Raw genomic sequence first — 11137 nt, 5'->3', positions numbered from 1 at the left:
CCCAGGGGAAGGGCCTTCTCTGTGGGGGCTCCCACCCTCTGGAACGATCTACCCCCCGGACTTCGTCAGCTTTCGGACCTTCGGACCTTCCGCCGCGGGCTTAAAACATACTTATTTAATTGTGCAGGACTGAGCTAGATTTTAAATTTTGGGTTTTAAATTGGGTTTTATTTCTATTTTTAATTGGACGGGCTTTAGAATAAGTTTTTTAAATGTTTTATATTGTATTTATATTCTATTTATCTGTTTTTAGTGCCTGTAAACCGCCCTGAGTCCCTTGGGAGATAGGGCGGTATATAAATATGATTAAATAAATAAATAAAATAAATATACCATTCCGGACAAATTGCTGTCCAACCTTTTCTTAAAAACCTCCAGTGATGGAGCAAGAGCAGGAGGCAATCCATTCTTGATTAATTCAGAGGTATAATAAAATAGATTTAATGCACATGTGGGAAGAATTCTAGGGGCAGGAGGTTAACACCCCCTCAAGCCCCTTTTTTCCCTCTGTCTATGGCAGTGATGCCTAACCTTTTCCGGACCTAACTCCCAAAGCGGCACATGCGCATGCAAATGTGCGCGTGCCCGAACCCCCAAAATGCAGTGCCTGCACGGTCCCCCCATGCACCCCGCCCCCCCATGCATGCACACCCTTCCGCATGTACCACGGCCCCCGTGCATGCGCGGCGGAAACCCAACGACCAGGTGGCCGGAGGGAGGCATGCGTACATGCTCGGCAGAGCTGAACTGGGATGACGGCTCGCGTGCCATATGCCATACGCGTGTGTCAGAGGGGGGTTTCAGCAGGTTCTGACCAGTTCTGGAGAACCGGTAGAGGAAATTTTGCTTGCGTAGTTCAGAAAACTGGTAGTAAAAATTCTGACTGGCCTTGTCTCCATCTATCCTCTGCCTCCTGAGTCCCAGCTGATTGGGAGGAAATAGGGATTTTGCAATAACCTTCCCCTGGAGTGGGAAGGGATTGAAGTTTTTACAGTATCCTTCCCCTGACAGGGCCAAGCCATGCCCACCAAACCAGGCCACGCCCACCAAGCCAAACCCACAGAACCGATAGTAAAAAATGTTGAAACCCATCATTGGCATGTGTGCCATTTGCCATACGCGTTGTTCTGTCCCCCTCCCCACCTCACACAGAAGAACGCAGGAGCGAGCGTCTAACAGTCATTTATTCTACAACTGACCTGAATTTCCTTTGTGGATAAAAGACTTGGCAGCTACAGTTCAAATGCCTGCCAAGTTCCTTATCACTGGCAGGGACGGGAGTCCACGTGACCATAGGCCGTTGCCGGGGCAGCCAAGAGTTCACAGAATAATTCCTTCACACAGTCCAGAACTTAACTCAAAAACAACCAATCCGAAGTTCATGCTTTGTAGCCACAGGGGCTATAGATCGACTCCACCCGCTTTTATCCTCTGTGGGGTGTGGCTCAGTGACTCAGCAATCTCTGGGCCTGCCATACCTCTTCCTTTGCTGCGCACGCCTCTCCTTCTGACGCTGCCTGGGATCAATCCAAAATTGATCCTCCTCACCCTCTTTCTGTGGGGGCTCCGACACGCCTTCTTCCTGGCCTTCAGCTAGCACCTGAGGCGTTGCCAGAAAGGAGGGACCTGGAGAGGGAGGACTTATAGGCTCCTCCCCCTCACTCTCAGAGTCATCCTCCTCCATGAGGACAGGCTTGGGAGCCGGAGTTGCAACATGCGTGCCATAGGTTCGCCATCAGGGGTCTATGGCTTCAGCCTATTCCAGTGACAGTGACTATATTTCTCCAGGCCTTCTACCAACAAGGGTGTTGTGACCCAGGTTCCTAGACCCGGACTCCTGGACTCGGATGATTCAGAAAGTGAGGGAGAAGACCTGGCAAGCCCTGCTTCTCTTGCTGGAAGTATTGGGGGAAGGGAAACAGAACAAAGGGAGTGGAAATGTTCTAGGCTAGCAGTGACCAACTGGTGGTCGGTGGACCGCTGGCAGTCCATGAGAAAATTATTTGCATTTTTAAATATTGCACTAAATCAGGGGTCCTCAAACTATGGCCCCTGCGCTGGATATGTGCAATGTACGTTTGTGTTGCCATAGAGAGTGTCCCCTTTTGGGGTCTTTTTGTGTGGGTTGGAGGGGGGCAGAAATTCCGACATGGGGTCTGCTTCAGCCTCCTGGTGCGCCAGGGTTTTGGGCAAAGGCTGGAGGGAAGTGCTGCTGGTGGCAAGGAGCCGGAGGGCCTTGTTCCAATGGGAGAGCATCATGGCCTGGAACTGGCTGACCATCTCAGCCCGCTGAGTCTCCAGGCGCCGGTACCTGGCCTTGCACTCCCGCAGGTCTTCCCTCCGCTTGGAAAGTCTATGCTCCTAGTCCTCAGTGAGTTGCATCTGCTGAGCCTCCTTCTCGGTCAGATCCAATTTGAACTGAGCTGTTTTGCCAACTCTTTTCTCATGGTAGCTGCTTAGCTCCAACAACTGCTTCCTGCTGGGGCCCTAAGGAGTGGGGAGGTGAGGAGTGACTGGCAGGGGAGGGGTGAGTAGAGGCCAGCGAGGCACCCCTCAATGTGAGTGTCATCGAGTTAGCCATTGAGTTGGCCACGCCCACCCAGCCGGTCATTAGGCAGATCATATTAGTGGTCCACAGGATTTAAAATTATGAATTTAGTGGCCCCTGCGGTCCAAAAGGTTGGAGACGCCTGTTCTAGGCATCCCATAGAGTGGGGTAATGAAAAACTTCTTCAGTAACTCTCTCTCTCTTCCTCTCTCTCTCGCAATTGGATGCGCCAACTCAGTAAGCTCAAACTGCCCAAGGAGCTGCTAATTCAGTTCTACAGAGGAATTATTGAGTCTGTCATTTGCACCTCTATAACTGTCTGGTTCGGTTCTGCAACCCAACAAGAAAGACACAGACTTCAGAGGCTAATTAGAACTGCAGAAAAAATAATTGCTACTAACCTGCCTTCCATTGAGGACCTGTATACTGCACAAATCAAGAAGAGGGCCGTGAAAATATTTGCAGATCCCTCACATCCTGGACATAAATTGTTTCAACTCCTACCCTCAAAACGACGCTATAGAGCACTGCATAACAGAACAACTAGACACAAGAACAATTTTTTCCCAAAGGCCATCACTCTGCTAAACAAATAATTCCCTCAATACTGTCAAAGTATTTACTAAATCTGCACTACTATTAATCTTCTCATCGTTCCCATCACCCATCTCTTTCCACTTACGACTGTATGATTGTAACTTTGTTGCTGGCAATCCTTATGATTTATATTGATATATTGACCATCATTTGTGTTGTAAAGGTTGTACCTTGATGAACGTATCTTTTCTTTTATGTACACTGAGAGCATATGCACCAAGACAAATTCCTTGTGTGTCCAATAAAAAATTCTATTCTATTCTATTCTATTCTATTCTATTCTATTCTATTCTATTCTATTCTATTCTATTCTATATTGTTTGATACATCCATGCTTCTGTTTATAATTGCGGGAACAACAAAATATCCCTTATGAAGCTGCAGTGGGATGGGTGAACATTTTAATCCCAAGGCAGTGGGTGGAAACTCCATGAGTCTAAGCACTGTCTTTCTGAGACTGGCACAGTGCCATATTGTAGGAGGGAAGAAAGCAGAAAACAAAGATCTTTTTCCTGGCCTGGCAGAGCCTCTTTCATCTCGGTAGGTTTCCTCTCTTCCATGTAAACAAGAAGAAAGTTTTGCATGATTACTGCAGAGTTATCCCGGCCTAAGTCTATATTAGCTTGTGTAACTTTAAGGATTGCCCATCCTCCCACGCAAACCCTCCCCACCCATTCCCTGCAGCCACTATGTCCTGAAATACTCTGGAGTCTTCGTCCCGCTTTCTGGTCTGTCAGATATATGATAAGCCAAGAAGTCAGCTATAATACGTTTGCACAACTTCCAAACTGTGGAGGAACTATCTTGGCATCGGCTGGGTATTTGAATATTGAATCGGCTTGTGCCCTGAGACAGGTGAGTGATCGGCTATTAGCATCTTTGAGCAAAATAAATGAATAAACAACAACAACCAAAAAAAACCCCCTGAAGCAGCACAAATTACAACGCATTGAATTTTGTGATTGAAACAAAACTACTTTTTGTCGTTTTAATTGGTATTTAGGCAACGGGCATTGTAATAGCTTTGTGAAAGATACACCTGTTTAAGTTTTTTTTTAAAAAAAAGCTTTAACTACGGAAATGCTCTTTTTTATTGGCTTATTCATTATTCAGAGTGGAAAACAAAGTAGTTTTGTACATTGCTTTGTATTAAACTAGGTGAAAAATAGTTCTAATTCTGTTGAGAGACATATTAGCAATGAACCCAAATAATAATGCTCTTAAAAAAAAACCAACAGTACAGAAACGTATTTTTAGATTCATTTATATCTGTATTTCTGTGCTAGGACAATTTTCTGTAATCAAAAGAACTAAATTAGGCACTTGCAAATGTCTCTGTTGTGTGCCACTTGTGTCGCTTCTGAGACCTTTCTAAATAACTTGTTTGTAAGAAGCAGGGGATAATGCTGACAATAATGTGTGAAATTGCTGGCCAAAAGTTGCAGTTCTATGTGTAATTGCTTGTTAATATATAGAACTGGACTATGGTGCTAGAGAAGACAGTCCCTTAGACTGCAAAGTGATCAAACCGGTCAGTCCTAGGGGAGATCAACCCTGACTGCTCTTTAGAAGGCCAGATCCTGAAGATGAAACTCAAATACTTTGGCCACCTAATGAGAAGAGATGGCCACCTCACTGGAGAAGAGCCTAAGGCTGGGAAAGATTGAGGGCAAAAGAAGGGGACATCAGAAAATGAGGTGGCTGGATGGAGTCACTGAAGAAGTTGGCGTGAGCTTAAATAGACTCCAGAGGATGGTAGAGGACAGGAAGGCCTGGAGGAACATTGTCCATAGGGTCGCGATGGGTTGGATACGACTTCGCAACTAACAACAACAACAACAACGTGTTCAAGCTGACAAATCATACACATATCTGTAGTTATAACTTGTAAAACATGGAAAGGTGTGAAATTGAGAGCCACTATCTCTGACTACATGGGTATCCTGATCCATCTTCTTGGGCCTGATATAAAGTTGATTAACGTTGCTCTTTTTATTAAGGCATTAGCAATAGCACTTAGACTTATATACCGCTTCATAGTGCTTTTACAGCCCTCTCTAAGCAGTTTACAAAGCATATTGCCCCCAACAATCTGGGTCCTCTGATGCAAAGTCCTAATGAAAACTTCACTTCTTTATTTGATATAAAAAGATGTATCAATCATTTTGAGGCATTAGATGGTACGCCAATGACCGGTGGTGCCCATCAGTTATGGTCAAAAAGTCAAGATGGTGGATCTTAGAATATTACTGGTGGAAAACCAAAAGTGAAGATGGTTGGATATAAGCGAGAGCTGATATTGGGGTCTATTTTGTAGTGGTAAAGGTGGCAAAATAAAATTATGGTGTCCACTGATAGTCACCTAGTGACCTTGTTTTGAATGACTCAGTTCCTCCGTGGAGGGCATAATACTGAAGTTTCATCTACAGCAGAAGCATCAAACACCGGTGGTTAGATCCGGCCCGCAGGGCTGTCCTGGGCAGGTGTGAAATGCTACTGGTTCAGGTCGGTTCTCCCGAACCGGTAGTAATTTAAAAAAAAAAAAAAGTTCCAATGATCAGCTGAGCGACACATGATCGTCGGAACTTTTTTTAAAAAACTTTTTAAACATTTTTTTACTACCGGTTCCGGAGCTGAGCGATGCGCAATCGTTGGAACTTTTTTTAAAAAACTTTTTAAACATTTTTTTACTACCGGTTCCGGAGCTGAGCGATGCGCAATCGTTGGAACTTTAAAAAAAAAAACTTTTTAAGCATTATTTTACTGCCTGTTCCAGCTGCTACCCCTTTTCACTCACCCCGAGCTTCCTGCTGCAGAGTTTCATGTCTTGCTTCATGCACCAGAGATCGTCACCCTCGTCTTCCTCCTCCTCCTCCTTTCTCTCTTCCAAATGGAAAAACGCCAGGAGGAAGTGCAAAAAGAAGCGCGTGGTTAAAGGATGCGGTGGCTCAGTGGTTAAGATGCAGAGCTTGTTGATCAAAAGGTTGGGAATTCAGCGGTTCGAATCCCTAGCGCTGCGTAACAGGGTGAGCTCCCGTTACTTGTCCCAGCTTCTTACAACCTAGCAGTTCGAAAGCACGTAAAAAATGCAAGTAGAAAAATAGGGATCACCTTTGGTGGGAAGGTAACAGCGTTCTGTGCACCTTTGGTGTTTAGTCATGCCGGCCACATGACCACGGAGACGTCTTTGGACAGCGCTGGCTCTTTGGCTTTGAAACGGAGATGAGCACCGCCCGCTAGAGTCGGGAACGACTAGCACATATGTGTAAGGGGAACCTTTACCTTTTACCTTTTATCATATAGGAGAAAGCAATAGCAACAGGACTTAGACTTAGTGCTTTACAGCCCTCTCTAAGCAATTTATAGAGTTAGCATATTGCCCCCAACAGTCTGGGATGGAAGGCTGAGTCAACCTTGAGCTGGTCAGAATTGAACTCCTGGCAGTCGGCAGAATTAACCTGCAGTACTGCATTCTAAGCACTGTGCCACCACAGCTCATATAGGAAGATGCTGTATGAGGTCTGAAAACCTTTTTCCAAATCATTTTCAAAGTATGCACAGCTCAACAGGAAAATAGAAAAAAGGAAGGCGTAGATATGAAGTGGACTTTGAGGAAGAAGAGCACTGACACTTTTGAAACTTAGTGTTGGAGAATAATTCCTGAGAATAACATGGCCTGCCAAGAAAACAAACCAATGGATCATCAAACTATTCAATCCAGACTTCTCCATGAAGGCACTCAATGACCAGGCTTAAATTATCCTACTTTGGACATATTATGCAAAGATCCAGCTCTCTAGAAAGGCTTGAATGCTGGAAAGGTGGAAAGAAAGAGAAAAAAATAATCAGTAGTAAGTTGGATGAACTCAGTTATAGTAGTGATGAGACCTGAAGGATCAGAGTAGGGCTAGATTGCTATGGAGAAAACCTATGTGGTTACCAGAAGCCAAAAAAAGACTTAATGGCACATCATCAATCAATCAATGACTTTGGGGAGATGCAGGATCCACGAGATCACTTGAAAGTCTCTGCAAAAGCTACAAATCGTCAAGATAGCAAGCATTTTTCCATATGGTTGATCTTCATTTGGAGATATTATCTGAAGAATCTATCACATACGTTTCTGAGCAGGTAGAATAAAACAATGCACATACATTGTACAAACCTGCTGAGGTTGCCTGTCTCTTTTGAATATGAATTCTTGGTCAAATTCTAAGAATCTGAATATTTATCCCACAGTTCAGGTTTTAGGTCTTATGACATTTGTTTATGGCAGCTATTATTCTGACAATCTCAAAACAGCTGAAATGTGAGGCATTTGAACATTGAAGCCCGATATTGTTTGGAGGGTCTGAAATATTGTATTGTTTTTTAACATTGTGGGGGTTTTTTTTGTGAGCTATCAAAATGTTATTTATGAATGTGATGGGGTATAAATTGGTTAAGTACATGAATACAATAATTATTACAATTCGGTATATGTGCAATATTTTTGCATTGTTTGAAATATCAAGCTATGATACGATAAGTGTGAATTTATCATTCACATTAACCGTTTAGTCTATGTAAACTCTCTCCAATCTAGTGCCTTCCAGTCCTGATCACTTACAAGCCCTTGAATTCCCAGCCGCGGTTAAAAGCAGCTAGGAATTGTTGGAGCTGTGAGCAGTCTAAAGAATTGTCTGTGGTTTCGTTCCCTTTTCAATAAATTTTGGGCACCTTTGTTCTTTGCAGTCACTCATTTCAACTATGCTGATACTAAGCCTTACTTAACCATGAAAAGTTAACCACGAAAAGGGAGGGGGGACTTGTATTGCTGTATAAAATAATTTGAATTTGTTCCCACAATGTAATAAAGAGAAGGGAAGGGAATTTCTGCAAACCAAAGACTGTAATTGAAATTATCCTTAACCTGAGTAGGCAGAGCGAGTAAGTGTGGGTAGTGGAAATTGAGTCATGCTACCTTATGTGTTATTGCAGATTTAAAAACTGCAGTGAAGAAATCAGACATGATGTCGTCCCAGTTTTGATTCTACTTTTTGCACGAATGTTATATTTTGACAGCTATTTAAGGGGTGGGTGGGAAAGAAAAGTCTGGGAACAAGCTTAGAACAAATAGTGATTTATATTCTGGAGAACGCTGGCAGGGGAATTCTGGGAGTCCACATCTCTTAAAGTTACCAAGCTCAAAAACACTGATTTATACGAAGTGGCTTCGAATGTATTATTTTGTATTGTTTGAATTAATACAGCAGTCCTAAAATAGATTATTTTTTTAAAGTTCCCATTTGAATGAGGATGGAACTGATCTTTCATCTTCCTATGCAGAGGCATATGCAATGCATTGATGGCCCGCAAACATCAGCGGTGGTTAATTTTTGTATGGTCATTGCTTTCTTCAAAATCTCAGAGGATGCCAATAAATTTGGCAATATGAAAAAAATTGCACTTATCCCCCTAAAATTATCATAAAGCATTTTCTGACCTAATACAAAATGTCATAAAGCATATCCTGTGGTCAACTGCTGAAGTTTGACTGTGCTGTACAATTCAAGGCAGATACGCCTCTCAAATATTTCCCTGAAGTTTTAAGAACTTTTTCAGTGAAGTTCATTAGAAGCTCGGTTTTTGTTGAAAGCATTGAGGAATCTGGTAAGGGAATATGTCTGAAACAGTGAGTTGTCTAGCACTACTGTAAAATAAACTATCTTTAGCTTACAGGTAAAATGGCAGCAGCAGGTCCTTACATGAAAATTAAAATTGACCCTCAGAATCTACAGATTCAGACGCATACTGTGGAGAAGTTGCTGGAACCTCTCATAATTCAGGTAGACCACATCAAGAGGAAAGTGGGTTGTGGGATGAGAAATGAAACATGGAACATTTTTCATTTGTTTGGTTCATGTGGTATCTGGCACAATTTAGAAAACATACCTAGAGTTTTGGTTAAAGAAATCTTTAGGCATGTACCCATTCCAGAGGTGGGTTTTAGCAGGTTCTGACCAGTTCTGGAGAACCGGTAGTGGAAATTTTGAGTAATTCGGAGAACCGGTAAATACCACCTCTGACTGCTCCATCCCCATCTATTCTCTGTCTCCCAAGTCCCAGCTGATTGGGAGGAAATGGGGATTTTGCAGTAACCTTCCCCTGGAATGGGAAGGGAATGGAAATTTTACAGTATCCTTCCCCTGCCACGCCCACCAAGCCATGCCATGCTACACCCACCAAGTCATGCCCATAGAACCGGTAGTAAAAAATTTTGAATCCCACCACTGACCTTTTCCCATTGATGATATGTGAACTCATGCTTGATAATAATATCAGTCAGTCAGTTTGTTTCAGTTTTAGATTGGTACAAGCAATGTGTCCAGGAATGCTCTGTGAATACTTATAAATCTATCTTAAGAGACAGTGGAAAAACAAAAACAAAATTAAACTACATCTATGAAACAACCGGACTAGAATCCGTGAGTAAAATCCAAAAAGAGCAATCTACGTTTTCTGGGAGTTGAAGTCCACATTTCTCAAAGTTTCTGAGATTGAGAAACACTGGTCTAGGTAATAAAGGAGCATCTAAAAGTATAAGAATTTTTCAAAGTCATTATATCTGCAGAGGTAGACCACCTGACCTGCTACAAAAACTGCTGTTTTAATCTGTTAGCCAGCAGCTTCCCAATATAGAGCATTCAGCATTCCTTTTCCATAGGGTAATTTTTTTAAATATAGTTTAATCCTTGCAGGAACTGCTATGTTTATTATGCCTCTAGCTGTTATAAATGCATTTCTTTCCAAAGCATTTCAATCGTCTTATACAGTTCTCAGTGTATGCTTAAAAGCTTGATTTATTTTCAGCCTCAATTTTGTTTTATTCTGACCTGCTGAGGAATTAGAAAACTAGTTTGCACGGATGTTTATTCTCTGACATATTTTAATTACTGTATTTTTCGTAGTATAAGACACACCGGAGTATAAGACACGCCTTAGTTTTTGGGGAGGAAAATAAGGAAAAAGCTGATTGGCAGGTGGATCGACCTCCCGGAAAACCCCCAATCAGCTGTTCCCAGAGGTGAATTTTAGCAACAGGTTCCTTGGTTGTGAGCTCTGTGCCTTGCTTTTTTTGGCTTTTTCCCCCTGCCTCTGAAACTCTGTTTCAGAAAAACCTTTTTTCTGCCTCTGAAAGCCTCCGAAACAGAACTTCAGAAAAAAAGCCTCTGAAGCTCTGTTTGGGAGCTTCTTTTCTGAAGCTCCGTTTCTGATACTTTTTTCAGCCTCTGAAACCTCCATTTGAGAAGCTGAGTGCGGCCACATTCGGAGTATAAGACACACCCAGTTTTTCACCCTCTTTTTTTTGGGGAAAAGGTGCGTCTTATACTCCGAAAAATACGGTATATAATTTCACATGTTACAAGCAGTGGTGGGTTTCACATATTCTTACCACTGGTTCACTGCGCATGCCATGTACACTTTGCATGTGCGCCTTCTGTGCATGCGCCTGGCCTTCAGTGCATGCACTTGGCCTCAAAACATGGCTAAATAGGATGTCTTTACACCGGGGCGGATGGGCAGGCCCACCCGCAATCTCTGCTACCGGTTCGCCAGAATCGGAACGAACCGGCTGAATACCACCACTGATTCCAAGGTAAACAGGGAATTCTAATTTGTAACAATGCAATGATAAATTACATGCTGATGTTTGATAACGCCCATAAACATCAATTACATCATTGAAACAAAGCAGCAGAGTTTTAAAAAAAGTGAGACATAATGAGGGTTATGGAGGAAAATGTCCATAGCTCCCTGTTCTGTATTTCAGGACAGTTGTGAATTTGCTATTTTATTAAAATACTATTTCACTTCTCTCCAACAGTTCTCACACCTCAGATATTAAAAAATGTAGTTTCATTAAAAGAGACTCTTAAAATGAAAAACCATATTTCCCTTTAACTTAGCCTAGCAGAGGAAAAGGTTTTAATAATCAGTGGATGACTTTAA

At 42.6% G+C, this 11137-nt stretch overlaps 1 protein-coding gene across 1 annotated transcript in view; it reads left to right on the top strand.

The window, feature by feature from the left end:
• Positions 1-3870: 3870 nt before the first annotated feature.
• Positions 3871-11137, top strand: part of CTNNA3 (catenin alpha 3) — a 1121082-nt gene continuing 1113815 nt past the window's right edge. The window contains exons 1-2 of the mRNA XM_058187693.1: positions 3871-4000; positions 8860-8973. Of these exons, the coding sequence (XP_058043676.1) occupies positions 3887-4000; positions 8860-8973 (228 nt within the window). The 5' untranslated portion in view covers positions 3871-3886. The remainder of the gene's footprint in view (positions 4001-8859; positions 8974-11137) is intronic.

This window comes from Ahaetulla prasina, chromosome 6 (assembly GCF_028640845.1).
Source record: "Ahaetulla prasina isolate Xishuangbanna chromosome 6, ASM2864084v1, whole genome shotgun sequence".
In the NCBI taxonomy this organism is placed as follows: Eukaryota; Metazoa; Chordata; class Lepidosauria; order Squamata; family Colubridae; genus Ahaetulla; species Ahaetulla prasina.
This window is presented reverse-complemented; position numbering and strand designations above follow the sequence as displayed.